The 24,410-nt window shown below is 38.2% G+C and overlaps 1 protein-coding gene across 1 annotated transcript; it reads right to left on the reverse strand.

Moving 5' to 3' along the window:
• Nucleotides 1-366: 366 nt before the first annotated feature.
• On the reverse strand, nucleotides 367-23,056 carry LOC136258030 (uncharacterized). Its single transcript, XM_066051333.1, has 7 exons — nucleotides 22,832-23,056; nucleotides 19,024-19,111; nucleotides 17,958-18,073; nucleotides 14,947-15,031; nucleotides 12,237-12,373; nucleotides 4,638-4,764; nucleotides 367-652 (listed from the first exon to the last, which is right to left on the reverse strand). Exons 1-7 carry the CDS (start codon nucleotides 22,993-22,995, stop codon nucleotides 578-580), a joined length of 792 nt encoding a protein of 263 aa, XP_065907405.1. The 5' UTR covers nucleotides 22,996-23,056; the 3' UTR covers nucleotides 367-577.
• Between the last annotated feature and the right edge of the window lie 1,354 nt (nucleotides 23,057-24,410).

A 24,410-nucleotide genomic window follows, 5' to 3' on the forward strand; every position in this document is an offset into this window, starting at 1 on the left:
TGATGACATGTCATAAAGAGCTTATAAGCACCGAAGGCACCTACACCTTTGGCACTCATAAGCTCCCAACAATACAAGTCAGTTACAGTGTACATCAGAAATGGTCACTTGCTGAGTTCATGTTTTAAAATTTACTTCAAATATCTTTTATTAGTTATGCTGCAGTTTAAAAAAATGTATGGATAGATTGCCATAATCTTCATGATTGCACATTACTGAGAAATAAATTGTACATCTAGACTGGAATGACAAAGCCTGCCTGGATGTGAATGAAAGTCTCACACACCATATACCAACATGTGTAATTGCTGTATACGTTTACTGTAACAAGAACGTCTCAAATGTAATAATATACAAATAGAGGCATTCTGTGAAAACATTTAATCGACATGTATATCATGATATCAGTGATTACGTGTATCACACACAAAACATCTAGTAGTTGCTGTACAACTATACAGTAGTGTGAATATTAATACATAGTAAAACTTAAGAAAAAGATTGTAGAATGTTTGCATGTACCAATACTGGTCTAGGAAAAGTAGATTAAAATAATATTATAATGATTGACTAAGTGTCACATTTTGGAGTATCCTCCTCCTCCTCTGTTACAAGCTGCACGACATGGAGTGAACATGAACATTACACCATCCTGTAGAGAGAGAGAGAGAGGTACAGTACATGACTAAATCAACAATCAAACACATGTACTGTATAATTATTGCCGAGCGCCTTAGCGTGAGGCAAATAATTGTGTCATTTTGAAGTGTCTGTATAATGTCTTTATTTTTTTAATTTATTTATGTGTCTGTCTGCAACGGAAGTTAAGTGGATGATGTAATTCGGCGAAGGATTGCAGAAGCAAAGAGTTTTTGAGTCCTGGATACTACCGATTTGTATTTATAACCTCTACAAATGTTATTTGAAGTGATTGTGGAACAAATTATTAATATTTTAATAATTAGTTCAGCTATAAAATATATCAATCGTCAATACCGTTATCAATTCCAGCATAGGCTAGCTATGTCTAAGTCATCAGTTTTTTGCTGCAGTACCTTTTAATTTTGGTAACTAATGAATAGTACAACGCGTTTGTGACTATCTAGGTCTCGTTTTACCGAGCAGCAAAGAGCTCAAATCAGACAACAAGATAGAAGAACAGCTATCTTTTGTCTTAGCGAGCAGCAAAGAGCTCAAGATGCAGAAAGACAAGCAGCTGTTAGGCAACACGAGACTGATCTTCGTAGGTCTGTTAGGTTAGCTGATAACAGGATGCGAGAGACACAAAGAAGTCTAGGACAGTCTATAGAGCAAAAGTAAACACAAAAATCCCTAGCCAGAATGTGTAGCTACCATTTTTAGCTATAGCTATACACTAATAAACACTTTGTTGTTTCTTACACAGGGAGCATCGTTTGTCACAAGTACGAGACAATAACACTGTTGATTGCCCAGATTTAATACGTAACCAGTTCAAGGTGGGTGGTCTGCATGGAAATGCAATGGCTGAAACTCCATTTAGATGTGATGAGTCAGTTTTGCTGCAAAACTATTGAGGCACAGGATGGCAAATCTCGAATGAAGACGTCACGTGTGAGGGTGATATTCATGATGATCCAGAACTGGAACTGGAAGACAGCGTCAATGTTCCTGGTGATGTTTGTTTTCCTTAGTTGCCCAAGTCCTTCTCTTTGTACTGAGTTCCTTTGTGCAATGTGCCATACTTTTTCTGGAGTAAATTGTTCTTTTCACTCATCAGCTTCGGCTTCTTCAGGTATGCATGTGTGCATGCACAAAATACCTAGCCACCATAGGACTTTACAGGCTCATTTTCCACATGTATAGCACAGTTCGACACTCTCCCTCCCCAATTATATACTCTAGATATTGCTGGTGAATAGACATGGTGTGTATAATAGTCACTCCCAGACAGTAGCCACATAACAGCTGAGAATTATTATGGAAATAACACACAGCTTGTTTCTAAATATATGCAAATCAAGAAACAGAGTTAAACCAGTTGTTTTCTTCAAATGGCATTTTTGTGAGGGGTCATGTGAATAAAATATTAAAACAGTAGAAAATGATGTCAGTCATTGTTTACACACTACACTACATCACATACTACTCCATGACTACACACAAACAGTAGACTAAGTTATGTGGCCCTAGTTAATCGCTCATTCGATTTTACAGGTTTTGAATTTGTCATGTTGGCACAAGAATTCGTCATAATTAAATTATCTTCAAGAAGCAATCACTCATCATGAAGTGAATCATTTTTGCCATGGAGAGTTACGCTTGAGACACTAGAAGGTAATTGAAGCTGGTTGTACGCTAAGCTGATACTTGTCTGGCAAATTAATTAGGCTGTTCGCGAGTGACCACGCCCCATTGCTAATAGCGTAGTACAGTTGTGATGTTGCTGAAGAAGTTGTAACGGAAAATTTTTTATCACCTCATAATTAGTTGTTTACTACAGTTGTACCTGAACAAAGTCTTGTAGCAGCTGCTACATCCGTTTTCTCCAGCTGTCAATCTTATTATGGATGCATTCTGATGCCAAAGCGATGAATAAAATTGCCAAAGTGATGAATTCAATTGCCAACGGGACAAATTTAATCACCAATTCGACAAAAACTAAGAGTGTGTGCCTGTATTGTGTGTCAGCATATGTGACAGGGACAGAGGAACGGACTAGCCAAGTTTCAGCTTCCTAAGTTAAGCAGCTTTGGAAATACAGCACTAGACAGCCGTACGAGCAAATAATTAGATATGTACAGAAGCTATCGAGAAAAGAATCTACAGGCGCTTACATAAACCATCATAACTTGCTGATACAACGACGTACGGAATTGAATCTTGGCTCAATGTGTTCGCCATGAATTTGTGCATGCACCGAAGTATAGTTTTTTCCTCAGGCAGGCTTGTTTGTTCGAGAAGGAAGGCAAATTCATTGAAAAACGATCGTTGGTAAATTCTTTAGTCACTGCAACATAAACAAACGTCTGTAACTTTGGAATTTTTTCGTGTAGGGAGATGAAACAAAGCTTTTTGTACTCCCCATGGACAGGCGAACACGATGATTCCCAGGATTTATCCATTGGTGGCTTAATTCGCCCACCAGCGAGGCGATAAAAACTTGCGTAATGTTTTTTTTCTGGAGCTTGCATTTTTTTACGTATAGGGTTTTTAAATGCGTTTTATTACAAAAGTACTGTTGTGCATATATCGACGGTTTTCCAAAATTGGGTCACATATGTTCTATTAGAGTATTCTGTTATTGGATAAGCTCTATATCAGCAGTATTTTTTTGTATATTGATATTGGATCGGCATTATAACAGAAAAAGCAGCAGATACTTAGAAACATCTTATGTAATGAAAAACGATTATGGAATAATAGTTCAGCTAACATCAAATACAGCATTAAAAGCAAGAAAACATTTACAGGCAGCTGGATATCAAATTTTTTTTAAAATCACAGAAACTCAATTTTTTGTCTGACCACAGTCACAAGACTGGAGGCCAAACAAAAGCAGTGCATGACAACTATTTCATGCCACAATAACAAACTCACCAGTGGGATGTGCCTTTCGGGGTTCCAACAAGTGTGTGCCCTCTGCGCCTTGTCTTTTCCTTTATCTTCAATCTGGCTGGATGGTTTCGTTCTTCTTCATGTAATGTGAGATATCAATTTTCCCTATCAACACTTTTCTTGAGCAGCACACTTATGTAAACACTTATGCTCGGTAGATACCTGTAACTTTACGATAGGTTCAAAGCCACATCTACTACATAATCTTGATCAAGCACCAATACTACACCTCTTAACAATCTATTGACTCGATCATATTGACACACACCCTTATTATTGGTCTCAATGTATAATACAATGAAAGTATGAAATAGTGACACACACCCTGATGCTAACTTGAGATACTCTAATACAGCAGTCACCCTAATAGAACAGTCACATGTGTATAGCTGTATGCTAGGGCTGTGTGGTAATCATGATTATGATAGTACGGTACTGCCCAAGTGCCACGTTGTCTCGCAAGTGAAACAGTTGCCACGCCCCTTAATTAGCAATTTTTAAAAAATCTCGAGCAAAGTTGTGTGTGCGAGCGAGTGCGACGTTGTGCTTGGGCAGTACCGTATGCTATCATACTATCGTGATATGTTAGTCAAAAAAGAAGCAAACATGATATTGTTAAGGTAACTGTGAAAGTCCAGTAGAGCACACACAACACAGATTACAACTGTAATACATAAATTTTTACCGATATAGTCGGTTAGAAAAGCTGATATGTGGTGTGTAATTGGATTATTCATGGTGAGGTTGAGTGTTTTTGATAACTAGTAGTAATATCGTGATACTATTGCTATCGCGATATAAAAGTTACAATCAATCGTTAATAGTGATAGTTGTACTATTGCTCAGTTCTAATACCATGGGCTCAACATCACATAAACACAAAAGGCAAAGCCTTTGGCTGTTGTATGCATGGTCACACACCTATGTGTTCGACTAGTCCACTTGCAGGTGTCTAGAAGTTAGTCTGACACACATGCACACACACACGAGCATACACACACACTACACACATCATTGTAGTACAATTCCATTTCCTTTACCTTCACAAGAGATGGTAGAGCAAACCACAGCCCCTTATTTGGAATAACATCACTACCCGTCCTATCATACTTCACTCTCATCACTATCATACCAATCACACAATAAGCAGTGACGGCTATGAAGAACCTGAACAGAAAAAAAGGAAGAACATTTTATACCTACACATGTACAGTATAAGTACAGTCACTTACAATATGTACACTTCATGATCAATACTTTGTTATATGTGACCCAATTTTGGAAAATCATTCTTAATGTCACATTTGAAATACATAGAAATCCACACTTATATGTGTCACCACTAAAGCACTTATGCACCTGTTAAACTATTTCACAGAATTAGTACTGACTAATATTTCTAATCATTGTGAAGCTGATCGGTGGGTTAGAAATGCCATCATAATACTTGAGTTTTACAATGAAAATTCAGTCACATAATATGATATGTGAGCATGAGCTTTTAGACTGAAGGTCTACTACTTATGCAGTGAACCCCACTCAGTTACACCACCTCTTTAATAAGACTATGTCATTATAGTGGCCACCACTAGTAGGTTTCAAACACAGCTAAGATATACTTTTATGACCTCACCAATAAGGCCACCTTGCTATAGAGGCCACATTTTTAGGTCACAGAAGTGGCTACGTTAATGAAATTTTGTTGTGCTACAATATGTACTATGTACTTCATGTAAAGTCCTACAAACCAATTTCAAGCATTTTTGATAGAGGGAAACTTTAGTGGTGGTAAACTTTGGTGAATAGCCAGCTACAGTGTAAATTACATTTGACAAAATAAACTTTTGGTGAATTCAAGCACTATAAGATGCTAATCCCAAGCACTACGAGTACTTAGCAGTTGTAACAAATCGCCAAAGTTTCCCTATGCCGGATGCTCTATTAGAACATGACTGTTCTATATCAAGACACACGGTAGTGTGTCGTGCGGCCCAAGAAGCCGGCGTGCCACCCGTGAGTATATTAACAGGAAGAAAGAAAACGCAATTTTCACACCTATGTAGCTCTGTGATCCCTTATCCGATTGGAACCAAATTTGCTAGAGAGGTGCCGGCCAGTAAGGGGAGTCTACACACCAACTTTGAAGAAAATCGCTCCAGTTATTTCCGAGATACGAGCGAACAAAATTTCGTTTTAATTTCTTCGTTTTAATTTCTTCGTTTTTTTCTTCTTCTTCTTCTACTTCTTCATTTCTCACATTCGCAAAATCCGCCATAAAACACGAATGCGTGCTCGGATCGGGCTGAAATTTGGCACACGTAAAGGGCTCATTAAGGCGGATCTGTGTACCAACTTTGGTAGGAATCCGATGAGCATTCACGGAGTTATGACCGATTATTTGCGTAAAATAAGGTCGAAGGTCTGTCACGCCTACAGGGTAAACTCCTTTGAGGAATCAGTTGAAAATTGATATGTAGATGGAGCAACCATCGTAGGAGTGCCTTTTTGTGGTTTGAAAGGAATCGGGATAAAGACCACGGAGATATGACACAAAACCCGACCTGTGTCAAAATTACGCAATCGATTTTTATGAATAAAAAAACTATTAGTTTTTGTATCTACCAGGCAAACCGCTTAGAGCAATGAGCTGAAAATCAGTATGTAGCTGGAATAATCATCATAGAAAGTCCTTGCAGTAGTACAGAAGAATCGGATTACAAACCACTGAGTTATGATTCGAAAGGCAACTACGTGTAGCAAATGCGAGATCGAGATACTCTAATAGAACAGTCACCCTAATAAAGCATTCAGCTGCATTTATAATTTACTCAATTATAATTTATTACATTGCAAATTATTCTGTAGGGAATTCAGTTACAAACAAGTCACCCTGTAGTCAGATCAGCCAGAAGAAGGTACCTAATAGAGAGTTCAGCTACAAAGAAACCATCATGTAGAGAGTTCAGCTCAAACAAATTGCCCTGTAGAGAGATCAGCTAGAAGAAGTTACCTTGTAGAGAGTTCAGTTACAAAGAAACAATCATGCAAAGTGTTCAGCTACAAACAAATCACCCAGTAGAAAGTTCCACTATGAACAGATCACACTGTAGAGAGTTCAGTTAGAAGCAAGTCATGTTGTAGAGAGATCAGCTAGAAGAAGTAACCTTGTAGAGAGTTCAGCTACAAAGAAACCACCATGTAAGAGAGTTCAGCTGCAAACAAATCACCTGTAGAGAGTTCAGCAGGAACAAGTCACCCTGTACAGAGATCAGCTAGAAAAAAGTCACCCTGTAGAGAATTCAGCTACAAACAAATCACCCAGTAGAAAGATCAGGTAGAAGAAGTTACCTTGTAGAGAGTTCAGCTGCAAACAAATCCACTGTAGAGAGTTCAGCTAGAAACAAGTCACCCTGTAGAGAGATCAGCTAGAAACAAGTCACCCTGTAGAGAGTTCAGCTAGAAGAAGTCGCATTGTAGAGAGTTCAGCTACAAAGAAACTACCATGTAGAGAGTTCAGCTGCAAACAAATCACCCTGTAGAGAACTCAGCTACAAACAAATAGCCCTGTAAAAAGATCAGCTAGAAGAAGTTACCTTGTAGGGAGTTCAGCTACGAACAGATCACCCTGTAGAGAGTTCAGCTACAAACAAATCACACTGTAGAGAGTTCAGTTACAAAGAAACCACAATGTAGAGAGTTCAGCTGCAAAAATATCAATCACTCTGTAGAGAGTTCAGCTGCAAATAAATCACCCTGTAGAGAATTCAGCTAAAAACAAATCACCCTGTAGAAAGGTCAGCTAGAAGAAGTTACCTTGTAGAGAGTTCAGCTACAAAGAAACTACCATGTAGAGAGTTCAGCTGCAAACAAATCATCCTGTAGAGAGTTCAGCTATGAAAAGATCACCCTTTAGAGAGTTCAGCTAGAATAAGTCACCTTTTAGAGAGTTCAGCTACAAAGCTACCACCATGTAGAGAGTTCAGCTGCAAAAAAATCAATCACTCTGTAGAGAGTTCAGCTAGAAGAAGTCACCTTGTAGAGAGTTCAGCTGCAAATAAATCACCCTGTAGAGAATTCAGCTACAAACAAATCACCCTGTAGAAAGATCAGCTAGAAGAAGTTACCTTGCAGAGAGTTCAGCTACAAAGAAACCAGAGTTCAGCTGCAAAGAAATCACCTGTAGAGAGTTCAGCTAGAAGAAGTCACATTGTAGAGAGTTCAGTTACAATGAAACTCCCATGTAGAGAGTTCAGCTGCAAACAAATCACCCTGTAGAGAACTCAGCTACAAACAAATATGCCCTGTAAAAAGATCAGCTAGAAAACAAGTCACCTTGTAGAGAGTTCAGCTAGAAGAAGTCACATTGTAGAGAATTCAGCTACAAAGAAATCACCTGTAGAGAGATCAGCTAGAAAACAAGTCACCTTGTAGAGAGTTCAGCTAGAAGAAGTCACATTGTAGAGAATTCAGCTACAAAGAAACTACCATGTATAGAGAGTTCAGCTGCAAACAAATCACCCCGTAGAAAGTTCAGCTATGAACAGATCACCCTGCAGAGAGATCAGCTAGAAACAAGTCACCCTGTAGAAAGATCAGCTATAAGAAGTTACCTTGTAGAGAGTTCAGCTACAAAGAAACCAGAGTTCAGCTGCAAAGAAATCACCGGCAGAGAGTTCAGCTAGAAGAAGTCACATTGTAGAGAGTTCAGTTACAATGAAACTCCCATGTAGAGAGTTCAGCTGCAAACAAATCACCCTGTAGAGAACTCAGCTACAAACAAATATGCCCTGTAAAAAGATCAGCTAGAAGAAGTTACCTTGTAGAGAGTTCAGCTACAACAAAACCATCATGTAGAGAGTTCAGCTACAAAGAAATCACCTGTAGAGAGTTCAGCTAGAAACAAGTCACCCTGTAGAGAGATCAGCTAGAAAACAAGTCACCTTGTAGAGAGTTCAGCTAGAAGAAGTCACATTGTAGAGAATTCAGCTACAAAGAAACTACCATGTATAGAGAGTTCAGCTGCAAACAAATCACCCCGTAGAAAGTTCAGCTATGAACAGATCACCCTGCAGAGAGATCAGCTAGAAACAAGTCACCCTATAGCAGTGGCGGATCCAGGGGGTTTCATTGGTTTCCACGGAAACCCCCTTTGAAAAATGATTGCGTAACAATTAAATGTTTTAATTATCGCGGCGTGCGTCTCGATCGAGATACTGTAATTAGAGCAGTCACAGTAGCTACTAAAGTAGTGTGTAGGAAGTTTTTAATATATTTTATGTACTATTACTAGGCTGTGACCTTTTTTTTTTTTTTTTTTTTTGGTCTCACCTTACCAAACCAGACGATGTAGTGCAAACGTTTGCGTATCTCATGTCAATATATATCTCCACCTTCTAAACTGGAAACCCCCTTTATAAATTCCTAGATCCGCCACTGTATAGAGAGTTCAGCTAGAAGAAATTACCTTGTAGAGAGTTCAGCTACAAAGAAACCACCATGTAGAGAGTTCAGCTGCAAACAAATCACCCAGTAGAAAGTTCAGCTATGAACAGATCACCCTGTTGAGAGTTCAGTTAGAAACAAGTCATCCTGTAGAGAGATCACCTAGAAGTATCACCTTGTAGAGAGTTCAGCTACAAACAAATCACCTGTAGAAAGTTCAGCTACAAACAAATCACCCTGTAGAGAGATCAGCTAGAAAAAGTCCCCTTTAGAGAGTTCAGCTATAAAGAAACCACCATGTAGCGAATTCAGCTGCAAACGAACACCCTGTAGAGAACTCAGCTACAAACAAATCGCCCTGTAGAAAGATCAGCTAGAAGAAGTTACCTTGTAGGGATTTCAGCTACAAACAAATCACCCTGTAGAGAGTTCAGCTACAAAGAAATCATCAAGTAGAGAGTTCAGCTGCAAACAAATCATCCTGTAGAGAGTTCAGCTATGAAAAGATCACCCTGTAGAGAGTTCAGCTAGAAGAAGTCACTTATTAGAGAGTTTAGCTACAAAGCAACCACCATGTAGAGAGTTCAGCTGCAAACACATCACCCTGTAGAGAATTCTGCTACAAACAAATCGCCCTGTAGAGAGACCAGCTAGAAACAAGTCACCCTGTAGACAGATCAGCTAGAAGAAGTTACCTTGTAGAGAGTTCATCAGCTGCAAACAAATCACCCTGTAGAGAATTCAACTACAAACAGATAACCCTGCAGAGGGTTCAGCTAGAGTCAAGTCACCCTGTAGAGAGAATCCTGTAAAGAGTTCATCTACATACAAGCAGATCACCCTGTAGAGAGTTCAGCTACATTTCAAGTCACCCAGTAGAGAAATCAGCTGCAAATTATCCTGTGGGGATTAATTGACATGTAATAAATATATTCTCTCTTTTTATATTATGAACTCTTGATATATGCATTATATATATAATTTGTACATTTACTGATAAAATCAGAATGAGTTAAAGTATTTATAAAATCTGATTCATCTTTTTCTTTTTCCTGTGGTAAAGAAAAATATATAGGTTAAAAAGCCCCAAAGCTGGCCATAGGCCGGCTTTGGGGTATACAAATACAAAAAGAAGTGAAATCTAATCAAAAACAGCCAAGCTGTAAAAAAAGGAGTGCGGCCCTTGAAAAGGCTATGGTGAAAAAAGATGTGAAATCCAAGGTGGCGGCCAAGAAATGGCTGTGATGGTAGGTTAATGGTAAAAATTTTAATAACAACAATTCAGGTGAATTTTGTGCCAATTGACCAAGCGGCACCAAATTCACCTGAATTGTCGTTATTAAAATTTTTACCATTAACCTACCATCACAGCCATTTCTTGGCCGCCACCTTGGATTTCACATCTTTTTTCACCATAGCCTTTTCAAGGGCCGCACTCCTTTTTTTACAGCTTGGCTGTTTTTGATTAGATAGTATGTACAGCACTCCCTTGATTATCCAAACATTTGATTATCTAAACAGTGTAATGACTGCTCTATTAGAGTATTGTGTCTATGACTGCTCTATTAGAGTATTGTGTCTATGACTGCTCTATTAGAGTATTGTGTCTATGACTGCTCTATTAGAGTATATTGTCTAAGATGTAGAGTACACTGTATTTGAACACGGCTCTGTACATGTATATATATGAACGGGCTTTGATTATCCAAACTTTTTGATGTCTTTGTCAGATAATTGAGGAAGCACAGTATAGATTTCCACTTGTTTGCTTATCAAATTAAAATTCTGATTCATTTGTAAACATAAACTAAATGTACTGTGATACTGTGACTATCCACAAATTGATTTTCAGTTTATTCATAATATGTAAGCAGTAAGGGATCACTTCAGCATTTTCACAAGAATACAGAGAGTACGCTAGAGGGAAAGGGGAGAAAATTCCCCCATACGCTTTTTAAAAGTGTTGGTCTTAGCAGCACCATGTAAAGAAAGAATTCATAACGGTATGGAAGACAGGGTCTGAACAATTGTTTCCATAGACAAGTAGTGTTCACAAGGTTCCAAGTAATCAATATTCTGTAAGTGCTGCACTGTGACAAATCCAGTGGAAGAAGTAGGGAGATGCATTGAGGAAAACAACACTGGTTGTTTAAATACATTAAAACATCAACATTTTAATAAGGGCTTTTGTGTAGGAGGAAGGGGGTAAGTACTCTCTGAATACTTGTGAAAATGCTGAAAATTATGGATGATCCCTAAGCAATACAAAAGATTAACAATAATTTACAAATGTGACTGGATCTGAAGAATCTGCACATTTTCAAATTCCTGTTCATTATTATCTACTTATATGGTCTGGCAAAGTTTCAGCCTCATATAGTTTTGGAGTTACAGCCCTACAAAGTAGCAACAACAGAAAGATCAATTACAGTGGAACCTCGATTATCTGAACACCGATTAACCAAACTCTCGATTACCCGAACACAAAATCGACTGCTCAATTAGAGTATTTAGTCAACCAGTGTATGCTTTATTAGAGTAGTTGAGCAAAGCTCTGTATATAAATGTATGGAAGTTTGATTTTACGTACTATTCGATTATATGAACACCCTTTCCTCCAATTAGTTCGGATAATCGAGGTTCCACTTTAGTACAGCACGTATTGGGAAAATAAATTACAGGTGCTTACAAACACAATGACATAAGGATTTGCACACTCTTTAGAAGTGAAGGAAACAACAACACCGTACCCGGGAATTGAACCTGGGGCCTATTGATCACTAGGCTGATGCCCTAACCACTTGGCTATGCTGTGTAGTTATGACTTAATGTTACACTATCGCTGGTAGACCCTCAGAATTATAACTCTTGTACAATGGCCCTACAATTTACCCTATAGACATGACAAAAATAGACACCCATAACTTCGGTGAACGATTAATGGCAATTGCCCTGGACTAGCACTAGTGCCACATTCTAAGATTAGATTACGCATTTCTCTTCCAGATTATAAAAAGGCAAAAGACAAAAGTTATGCATGTGGACTGACCTACCTGGCAGATAACTCCATGGTAAAAATCGTTACATTGGAAAATACATGCAACACAGAACTACGTATGTACATGTGAAAATTCTACACACACACACACACACACACACACGCACGCACACACACACACGCACGCACATGCACTTACAGAGAGATGGCCACTAGTCCTGGTATTCCTATTTTACTAGCTTTACTGTGATGACTTCCACTCCCTCCTCCACCACCACTTGGTCCATTCTCAGTACATTCCCCAGGGCAAGCACACACACTGGTTAAATTGAATGTCTACAATAAAAACAACACATTGTTCTAAAAGCAAACTACAATTTAAACAACAATAACTTGCATCCTATGTATATGCTACAGCATAATTATATTCTGGTATAAGGGTGATATTGCTGTTATCACATGAGACTAAGGCAGAGATGAAGTTAAGACACATATCACCCAAGAATGCAGGATATTGTATATCCCAGTGTGCATGAGTTTATGGAGTACACAAGATCGTGTAGAATCAACCTTGTAGCTCCAAGAGAGACACTACATGTAAGCTTTACATTACGGTAATGGATGGCTTTATGAAGCAGCAGAGTACCGGCATGATTCACTTTTAGCATCAACTTGGTATGGTGGTATTATGTGACACACAAAGGCTATGAAGACTGGAAAGCAGTGAGGATTATTCTTAGAGAGCCAAAGATGGTCAAAAGAAGTTGGCTCTACATCATGCACTGCTGGGACTGATGGCCAGACCGAACAAAAACACTGACTGTATTATTTAAAACATCACAATAGTATTGTATATAGTGTCAGGTTTAACCATTTGATTTAGCAGGTGTAAGTATAGTAGTGATATTTTTTTGCAATAAAATCTCCATATTTGGCTATTTGCCTCTTAGGCAACAATACCAGTTATGATGTCACAAACTAGGTCTGCTACAATAGTCACAATAAATAAATTATCACCAAGCAAATGGTGGTGTCTAGCTGTATAGTTGTCATAACAACCCAGAATTTCACTTTGACATTCATACACACTGGCAGTTACAATTTCAAAATCAGATTAATCATTTTTGACCATCTCAACAAAAATCTTCACAGCTCACAGCAATATCCTGTTCTGTGTTTCCTTACAAACTTCTCTAGGCAAGCCTCAGGCGGCTTTTCATTATTATATGCATGCTGAAGGGACATGGTCCCTTTCATCTCATAAGTATTTGTGACCCGCTGAGTGCAACCCCAACTAGTTTGAATTTTTCGACTTCTTAGTTGTCTAGAGGGAAAAACCAATGGGTCGTTAAAGTTCTGGAGAATACTTTTGGGAATTATAGCAATAATCAGCAAAAAGAAGAAAAGGGTATTCCATTTGTACAATTTAAGGGGTCAATAGAAAAAGGTTGGTACCCCACGTTTTGAAATTTGCCATTTTGTAAAAAAAAAAAAATAGCTTGGTTAGGCATGTCAATAATAATTTAACAACAGGACTTAAAGTTCAAGTCACATTAGTCTATGGCAATTCAGGAATGTCAGAAAATTCTATTTAATGCCCACTATACACCCATTTTATTTTTCAAATGTGGGTTACCCCTTTTTCCACTGACCCCTTCAATTATAGGCACTCATTCAATCGATCATAAATCACGAGTGCAACAAGCTATGGAGTTGGGATTTGTCACTGGGGAATTCATCAAGGAACAGTTTTAGAGTCTTCTTTCCATTGCTTACTAATGCAACCAAAATACACACAAAAATTATTTTTATATCACACATCTTTTACCCGATGAATTATGTAAACTAGTCAGGCAGGTCTCACTGGGTAACCTACCGTACAAGACCAGCTATATTGTTTTCAGTTGTTAATTAAATGTCCATAGGGAAGGCATACGTACATAACATCTTATATTGAAACAACACAATTAAGACATAACAGCTAATGTTGCATATACAGCTTTCAGTTCTCATGCACTGGCAGCATTAAACATTTTGCCCACATGATGGAAATGTACACACACACAGACACACACACACCTCCTCCTACAGCAGCCATGCAAAACATAGCTATTGCCGTCCAGTGAACCAGCACTGGGATGCCTGTGCACCACTCAGTCACTTGAGGCAAATCCTTCTGGGGCAGGGCTAGTAACCCGCAGGTGGACTGTCCAGGTCTCATGGAGAGAGGTCGCAGAACCTAAAGTTCCACAACAACCCCAACACCACTAAGCGAGACAAGGACAGTTGGGACACACACACATACACACACTTTTTGGAAAATACTTTAAGGAATCACCACATGCCCACAACCAATTTTTAACATTCGCACCTCTATTAGTCATTGTGATACAATACCAGCCACTGTACTTAACAATGCAAGAGCAAAGCCTACGGCAGCCTTGTAACACAGCTATTGCCACCCAGTGAACCAGCACTGGGATACCTGTGCACCATTCAGGCGCTTGAGCGTTGTACAGGAAAATCCTCCTGGGGTAGGGCTAGTAACCCACAAGAGGACTGTCCAGGTCTCACGGAGAGAGGTTGTGGAACCCAAAGTTCCACAACGACCCTAACACCGCTAAGCGAGACAACAAAAGTTAGGCATTTGCTTCCCCAGTAAACACCAGGTACCCATTGATGTTACAGCTGGGTGGGCTGCTTCTACAGATGACACCAGGTCACCAGGTCCCCATTTAAACGGCTGAGTAGACTGGAGCAATGTGAATAAAGTTTCTTGCTCAAGGAAACAACAACAACACCAAAGTGGCATAACCGGGCATCGAACCTGGGACCTCTCGACTACCAGGCCGATACACAGTACACAAGTAAGTGCTAGCACATATGTTCAGTATAAGTACTGTACTCACATATTGATTTTTGACAATTTCACCATAAAATGTAAATTCAGCCTTGTGTTGACTTTTCTTGCACTTAAGATAAACAAGCATAGTCCTGAGGAGATGATGATACAAATGATACACATACTGTATACATACTACGCACATGCCAAGCAGATGTATTTATTAAATAATACCATACCTGTTTCACTGCCCATACAAAAGTCTCAATAGTAGCAGTGAAATTTATCCCGTATTTCACTGACAGCAGTGAAAAAGTTGTAATTGCAATTTCATTGGCTAGAATTTATGTTAACAATGTAGCGCCAATTAGTGTCAACACGTGTTTAGTACATAGTGAGTACATAGTGACAAATTGCGTACATAGCAAAGCTAATGCAGCATATGCAGCGAGTATGGTATTAACTGGAATAGCATGGGTAGCAGTGAAATTTGGGATAAATACCACTCTTGTTGTATTGGAAATGGTAAATTTCAATACAACACTCGTGATATTTATCCCAAATTTCACTGCTACCCATGCTATTACTAGTACTAATCAAACAAAAAAGATTGAGTAACAATATTCTTCAAAACTTTAGAGATTATTAACCCTTAACAAGGCTAGCTGAGTTGTATGGAGTACTGACAAAATTAATGGGACAAGTTCACATGATTTTATAAATGGTTAGCAGATTAACCAGGCAGGTTCTCTTTAGCACATAGTAACAATTGAGTGACTACAATGTTTTAAGTATTCTTCCCACCATAATAAGGCTCAAACGAATAGTAGATGAATAAATTATGAATAAATGAATAATCCATGAATAAATTACTGAAAGAAAACTCCTTCTGAATGGATTATCACAGTGATATTGTGTTATAACAAAATAAGTTAACAAATTCATGCAATAAAATATTAAGGAGGGTTCTAACAAGTTAAACTAGAGATAGTTGTAGCTATGAGGGAAAATCCCTATTTAGCATTGTGGCAATGTGGGAAAATCCCTACTTTGGCATTGAAAAGATGGTGAAGACATACCAATTTATGGATTTTCCCACAATGCTACAGAGATTTACTAGGATCCTACTAATATTTTTTATTGCACCAGTAATTTAGGCTAGTATTGTAAACCAGGTATGTCCACAGCCGACCAAAGGCCAACTGTAGGTGCACACTTGGTTTCCTGAAATTATTTTCCATGAAATGTGTGAATATATGTTTGTGTCTTTCCATACCCACATGAGCAAAATTTGTAAGCTGAAAGCAGCCTGTACTTGAGAAATGAAAGCCTGCATTAAGCTTCCTGGCAGGTAAGCTTTAGTTGATTCGTGCCTGTTTGAAATATGGGTGTAGCGACTCTCCACAAACTTTGTAAACTATGTTCCCATTGAGCTCTTCATGTATTTAACAATTGAATAACAGTGTAGCAGGCCTCATAGGCTACCAGGAAAAGGTATGCCTCTTTGACTCGAAAGGAGGTGTGCTGTATGTGAATGAAAATAAAAGGCAGTCTTGAGGCTATATTTGTGGAAAAAAATCAACTTGTTTAAATTGTACTGTAATACTCTATTATTTTTGACTGATTACTAAAGGAGCAATGCTGCCATTAACTTTGATGATTTGGGCCAGTGAAATAATGTAAGTCACAAAAGGGAACTTAGATTGTAACTGTACTGTACATGGCCACTACTTGACACAAGTGTGGTAGCTAATGGATGCTAATGGACACTAATTGACACCATTACTTAAATACTTGTACATTAACAGGTTAATAATGACATTATTTTTTGTGGTTGCTTGTGATTTCAATCACGTAAAGCAACAATTATAAGGTCACTAGTCCATAGTAATCACTAAATAGAGGCATAGTTACTAAACAGCTTGAATACTGCAGCACGTACTGACTGTATTCTCAGCTGGAAAATTCACAGTTTTAACATGAGAGTTCAAATATTTGACAACTCTATAATCCGAGAGGTCACTCATGTTAAATATCTAGGTGTAGTCATTGATCAACATCTTAACTGGAACGAACACACAAAACAAGTTGCTAGTAAAGCCACCAGAATTATTGCATTCTTACATCATAACCTTTATCAATGCCCTCCCACAGTTAAATGTAATATTTATAAAGTAATGGTTCACCCTATTATGGAGTATTCTTCCACAGTCTGGGACCACACACATGTGTTAACATTAATCAATTAGAAGCTGTATAGAGATCTGCCGCAAGAATGTGTTATAAAGACTTTTCTAGATTCTCCAGTGTTTCCACAATGTTAACTGATCTTAATCTACCCACCCTGCAGAGCAGAAGGAAAAATTAAAATTACAAATGCTGTATAAAATCATTCATCGTTTAGCTGATATCCCAGATGATTGTTTAACTCCCACTCCCTCCTTTTTACGAAGTGGCTATTTCAATCAACTAAATACTAGAGTGGACAGTCATAAATTTTCCTTCTTCCTTTCAGTGATTAAACTATAGAATAATCTACCCCAGAACATTGTTAACACTCCCACATACACTGAGTTTTGTAATGATTTGGACACTTTTATAACTACACCTGTGCATTATAATCATACATGATTCCTGCACAGTACACAATATAATAATAATAAATGAGGAAAGCACACTAAGGCCACCTCAACTTGATCAGTTGCTTGATGTCAACAGTGTAGGGTTGATAGAAATAAAAATATTGTCAGAATAGCTGGTTTATAACTGGATTACATGGAATAACACCCGGGTGTCTATATGGATAAATATGGTAGTTTAAATGCATTAAGAGGCACATGCTCAGAAATTATAGCTGTAATTTAACTCAATCTCTATACTCATGTACACATTTTAAATGTATGAAAAGAGTCAGTCAATTGAGCCTGTGAATTTTGGTTGACGTGGCAACTTAGTTAAGGTCTAAAATTACTATTTAGGAAATAAAGTGACTTGGAAAATTTGGACATGTTGATAATCAGATAACTGTTAGTTGGTCCCAAGGTGTCTGTATTATACAGTTCCTAACATTCGACTAACCTTTCTCCATTGCCTCCTCCATACATGATAGATACCAAGCCAGTATCATCAGTATAGAACGTAGTTTTGTTTGGTGCTCCAATGGACCGATATGCTCCACCATCCTCTTGACAACCCTGTAGTATACATGGGACTTTATTGCTAACAATATCATTAACCAACACAACCAATTTTCAGGGCAGCCATTTGAACATGATTTCTGATTGGAGGATTTATAACCTTTTTGACCCCTCTTTCCACACTTAAAAAATGAAGCATCACATTGTTGAAAGAAATACGGTAGATCAAAGTGATAAAAACATGACCATTAGGATATCAGGACTATAGTATGTTCACAGCTGAACCCTGAAAAACAGCTAAAATTTAAATGTGGATTTTTTCTCAACAGAGTTAACATTTCAGCCAACCAGATGATTATTGGTAACAGCAAAGGTGTCAACAACAGACACGTATGGTTTGGCTCCATTACAAGTTCGGGAAACGGCTGTAATGGACACTGTACTTATATGGCTTCCCCATAGGAAATGTATTGTGAAAATTTTGATTGGCCATAAATATTATGTCAAACATTTTAACAAAAAGATTTTGAAATATTTTTAGCGGGTCAAGCAGTACTACAAATGAGCCAAATTTCAAGATCGTGAGTAATTGCATCCATGAGTTATTAAATGTTTTTGAGGATTCAGCTCAACGTGGACATACTATAATAAGGGTAACTAAATTTGATTTTAGTTCTATATCGTAATAGCGAGTCATGCATGAACTTCAGTACATAGCTAGCCAGCTGTTTTAGGAAATGTTCAAAAAAGAGCTTGGATGTAGTTTTACTAAACTTTGAATATTCAATAATCGTCAGTCATTAGTTCACAACTATTGGAATTTTGAATAGTGCTATCATAGACCTTTTTCACTGCTACAAGGCCCCATAGCCATCTCCTTGTAGCTATACCTTTATATAGAGTAACAGATGGCAGTGTGGGGGGGAGCATTTACTGAAACTAGTAAACTGATATACAAGCACGGATACACATAATGTTGTACTACAATAACAATGGTTTTAACGTACAGCAACATTTACGCAGTCTTTTTCAGTGAACCCTTTACAAGGGTTGTAGTAGTACGTTGCTTTATCAGTTCCTACCACACTATACGCACTATGAACAATAACACAAACACATAAAATAATAATATATTTGAAATACCACAAACACACAGATGTTAGGCAACCATACTGTGGACTAGCTACTAGAAGAGTACCCATGAAAACCAAATGAAAAAAGTACCCGTCTTCTATGAAGTCATTTTTCATTGTACATCTTTTAACCACACAATGGAATTAAAACAATTTCATAGGGAAACCTATGAAATTTCAATGAAAATTTACCACTGATACGTACAGTACAGTAACTCAACAAAACTGGTTTCATGTATGTACTTTTCATTGGAAAATTTCACTGGGATTTCACAGCTTTGCCAGATGTTTAGCTGACCCAATACCGATATTACAGTGTATCAGTATCGGTCATGACTATCGGTCAATTACAAGGTGCATATCACTAATATTTCATTTATGTAGTATGTACAAGTACTATTACTGGCCACGGTGTCATGTAAGTGATTCTATAGTATAAACTATAATATGTGGGTGGGAAATCTGATGTTGTTGGTGTGTGGGCTTGTATCCCAGGGTGGTTAGCTTTATTATTTCTTCACTGAAATCTAATCAAAACATTTTACAAACACATCATAGGTGACTAGCTAAAATATTGGACTATTGTAGATTAATATCGGTAACTATATCACTTGTATCTCACAATAAGGGATATTCTATACTTTTTAAGCATTGGCTGTTTCTGTAAAATTGGCACATCCGAAAACATGTATTGGTACTAGATAATATTAGATTGGATGTAAAAACATGGTATCTACTGTGGACCCTGTACACAATGGACAATGGACCAATTAAAAGCCACAAAATCCATAGGGATCGACCCATAAAAGGCTGAATATAGTAGGGAACTTGACCACTGAATAAAATGTTACACAAAGTGATAACTTGATCCCCTAGTCTAGAATGTTGCTACGGAGCCATAGTGGATGCAGAAATCTCTCTGTTAAAAGCCACCCCCTGGACAGTGGCTACATCACAACCTTGGATTTATTTAAATAAAGATGTTAAATGCAAGACACTCTTGAAAAAGGAGGACTAGTTTCGATTTTGAAATAGCTAGTAGCTTCCTCCAAGTGGATTAATATCAGCGGCCAATAACTGGTATAATACATAGACAGCCCAAATTTCTACCATAAATACACTGAGGCATACCAAATAGGCACCTGTTAGGCTAAAGCAATGAAAACGTCAAGTCCATAACATGAATTCCACTTGTCAGAAAACATTCGTACATAAGTAAGTCAGTCAGCAGTCAGTAGACTTGTTTTCCAGAAACACTTATGTACACACAATAACCTCTTAAAGATCAATATGGTTTTTAAAACAATACCTGAAACAGTGACGTAGCCAAGGGTGGGCCTGGGTGGGCACAACAGCAGCGCCCACTCGCGAATAATATTACAAAGAAGAAACAAGTAGTGCATACCTTGGCATGCAAAGCCATATTTTTGTTGTAAATCAACAGCTGATATCGAGGCAAGTTCAATAATTACATCACATGATCCAAGTAGCTTTAATGTTTTCTATTTAATTCACGGCATCACGTAGTACAAATTTTAGGTGGGGGGGAAAAGCACGCGGAAGGAGGGAATCCAGTTTTTTCATATCTGGAATACTGAGTTGTAAGGAGCAGCACAGATTCTGTTGTTGACGAGGTTATATGATAAACGAAAAATTAAATTCTCCCGTTTAGACACGTCGGTTGGATATGAAAGATTCAGAGGTGACTGAATTAAGCCATACGACTATCTCAAGAGTCAGGCTGGAGTAGAATGAGTTGTGTACAAGTACATATGAGCTAAAAGAGAACAAGACAAGGAGGTGTATTAAGTTCATTTTCATTTCTAGCGGCTTTTATATCATTTATGCAGTAGCATTAGACTAGTGAAATAAACTGCAGGAACAGCAGCGTGGCATATAATCAGCTAGCTAGATACATTTATGCACTTTTGAAACAGTTTTTAAACCAAATGTATGTAGAGTCCACTAAGGATGGACTCGCATTTTGTGCTAGTTAGTTGCATGGGGTGAAATGTGCCATAGATTATATATTCCCTATGAGTGTGCCCACCCATCCCTAAAGGGCTGGCTACGCCACTGACCTGAAATAATAATTCAGCTGGTTTACATTATGTGGTTGTGTGGCTTTGATTTCATCATTATTATAATATAACCACAGTTCCATTATGTCTATATATCAGGACATCACCCTGCACAAATATCTGGCTATACTGTATGTAGTAAGAGCATACCTATAAGTACTGTACAAACGTGTACTGTATGCAAGGAAAATTTGACGCAATAAAACAAATTCACACTTCCTCAGATATGATGAATTGAAAAGGGTGTATCCATTCACTGGACTGGACTACTGGACTCGAGTTTTTTTGTTTTGTTTTCTTGCCTTTTATTGCCAGACTTAAAAAAAGTGTCTTAGAAACTGACATCATTCACCTTGAGCCATAACTCTTGTAGCTACATAGCACTAAAACCTCAGTGCAGTTCGTTATCGAATAATTTGCCTACTGCTAGCAATGTTTCAAGCACTGTGGAATGTGAACACTGCAAATACATGTCCGTCTTCTCTAGCATTCTTTTGTAAAATAGCACACCATATATATGTTTTAACCATGCAATTACATAGAAATTGCTTGTAGCCTGCACATTCACTCTAGATTTGCCAGCTGTTTGGTATTTGTAAATAGCAACGAGTATGCAGTTACATTTTTAAAAGGATTGCTTCCCAATGCGCACAATTTCAAAACAGGAATGTAAGGTTATACACTCATCGGTGCGTCCTTTGCAGCCAATGGTATTCAATTAGCATCCCCAGTGGCTATTTTAGTTGCACCAGACCCTTTTTTCCCCACCCAATACACAGAAAAAAGCGGTCTGGCCACACAAGACTAAGGGGTGGTCACTACCAATGGTCCTGTAGAACCATCTGTGACCAGTTTTGATCGATGAAAATATACCTTGATAACTTGACTTCGCCTTAAAAACAGCCTTGATTGTTTGATAATTTAGTAAATTCTCATTCCTCATTCTCATGTTATTTGCAAGTTAGCTTAATAGGACATCTTGATTGCTTGATTCAGTGCTAATTTACCCCTTGATCGCTTGATTTAAATTTGATCCCGGTTGCAGATGGTTCTATAGGACTACTCCGGGTAGTGACTACCCCTTGCCAGCATGACTTCGTGGCCTAGTGTCACATCGTGCTAGTCTCGTGTAGCCAGGCCCTTTTCTTTATTTTGTGTGGGGGCGGGGAAAGAAAAGGGTCTGGTGAACATAGTATAGCATAGCCGTTGGGCCATCCCGAGATTGTGGGGATTCTACTGTGCAGCTTCCGGATTGTTGTTTGGTGCAAATGACGTGATCTGCTGCATTTGCGTCCTGTTACCATAGATATTTCATTAGTAGCTATGGTAACAGGATGCAAATGACGCAAATATTAGCAAATCACGTCATTCGTGCCAATCAACAATCCGGAAGCTGCGCAGTAGAATCCCCACAATCTCGGGATGGCCCAACGACTATGCCATACTATGTTCACCAGACCCTTTTCTTTCCCGACCCCACACAAAAGAAAGAAAAAGGTCTGGCTACGCGAGACTAACATAGTGCAAAACAATGCCCCAAAATCAAACCCTTTTCAAAGTAAAGAAATCGTCTAGATCCACACAACCAGCTATTAACTTACAAAGTTCCATCTTTGTGCCCCAAACTTCTCAAGTCGACATTCTTGTTCTCAAAAGTACATACGCAGCCCTTGTTGTTCTGGTCTTCCTTACACTCGTCTGCGCTATCACATCTTGACGTAAACAGAAGCAGCAAACACAACGAAGCACCGATCAATCGCGACATTTTTGATTCCTTTTTTCTTCTTTTGTAATGAGCTGCAGTGGGCGGAAACCCCAAAACTCACGTGAGACGTACGAGCTTTAGATTTTTGTTCACTAAGCTTCATCAATTCAAGCTATGATTCAAGTTACAAAACTGATTGATGATTTGTTGGTTATGATTGATCATTGATTAACTACAGTGATGATTGGTTGATGGATTGATTGATCATTGATCGATTGGATTGTTTGATTTTGCATATATTAAGTTAAACAAATAGATGGAGTGCTCAGTCTACATGAAGTACCAAATGAATCAATCATTGATTATCATTAGTTAATCAATTGCAATCAATCATTAATTTATTTAATCAATCAATCAAACAATCATCATTCATTACTTTCTTCTAAACTGGCCGACTGAAATCCTCTACCTGCAGACATGACAATTAGCTAATGGTAAGTTTTCCAGCCGGCTAGCTACCAATAACATCTAAAGGATCATTATTGCTTATAGTCATTCTTTTTAATTTGTTCATTATCTTTGTAATTTACCTTAACATTGTTGCATTTGTATCAGCTATGTGTTTTGTATTGTATTTGTGTCCCTCCATGTATTTGTGTCACTCCATGTATTTGTGTCCCTCCATGTATTTGTGTCCCTCCATGTATTTGTGTCCCTCCATGTATTTGTGTCACTCCATGTATTTGTGTCCCTCCATGTATTTGTGTCCCTCCATGTATTTGTGTCACTCCATGTATTTGTGTCACTCCATGTATTTGTGTCGCTCCATGTATTTGTGTCCCTCCATGTATTTGTGTCGCTCCATGTATTTGTGTCCCTCCATGTATTTGTGTCCCTCCATGTATTTGTGTCACTCCATGTATTTGTGTCGCTCCATGTATTTGTGTCGCTCCATGTATTTGTGTCGCTCCATGTATTTGTGTCGCTCCATGTATTTGTGTCGCTCCATGTATTTGTGTCGCTCCATGTATTTGTGTCGCTCCATGTATTTGTGTCGCTCCATGTATTTGTGTCGCTCCATGTATTTGTGTCGCTCCATGTATTTGTGTCCCTCCATGTATTTGTGTCCCTCCATGTATTTGTGTCCCTCCATGTATTTGTGTCGCTCCATGTATTTGTGTCCCTCCATGTATTTGTGTCCCTCCATGTATTTGTATTATTTTTTACAATTTATATGGGCTCAGTTAAGTTTTGTACTTATTAGCTAACTCTAACTAATGTGTAGCTATTTGTCTGTGTTCTGCTCTGGCCCTAAGGAACAGCAGTTGCTGATAGTCAGAGGGTAATTCATAAATCAAACTAAAGACATTGTTTACTGTTAGCCTCCTTACAGGTCTCTAGAGGGATAGTTGTCCACTAAATAAATAAGTCAAACCGATCGAGGGCTACTCACTGAGCTATCAAGGCAGCATGCA

This window comes from Dysidea avara, chromosome 6 (assembly GCF_963678975.1).
Source record: "Dysidea avara chromosome 6, odDysAvar1.4, whole genome shotgun sequence".
NCBI lineage: Eukaryota > Metazoa > Porifera > Demospongiae > Dictyoceratida > Dysideidae > Dysidea > Dysidea avara.

Excerpts from the sequence above, each read along its gene's own strand:
- LOC136258030 (XM_066051333.1), bottom strand. The coding sequence starts at position 22,995 with ATGTCGCGATTGATCGGTGCTTCGTTGTGTTTGCTGCTTCTGTTTACG. Across the intron at positions 19,112-22,831 it reads GGGCACAAAGATGGAACTTT|TGCGTATAGTGTGGTAGGAA; the intron begins GTAAGTTAATAG and ends TATTGTTCATAG. Across the intron at positions 4,765-12,236 it reads GGACTAGTGGCCATCTCTCT|GTTCTTCATAGCCGTCACTG; the intron begins GTAAGTGCATGT and ends TTTTCTGTTCAG.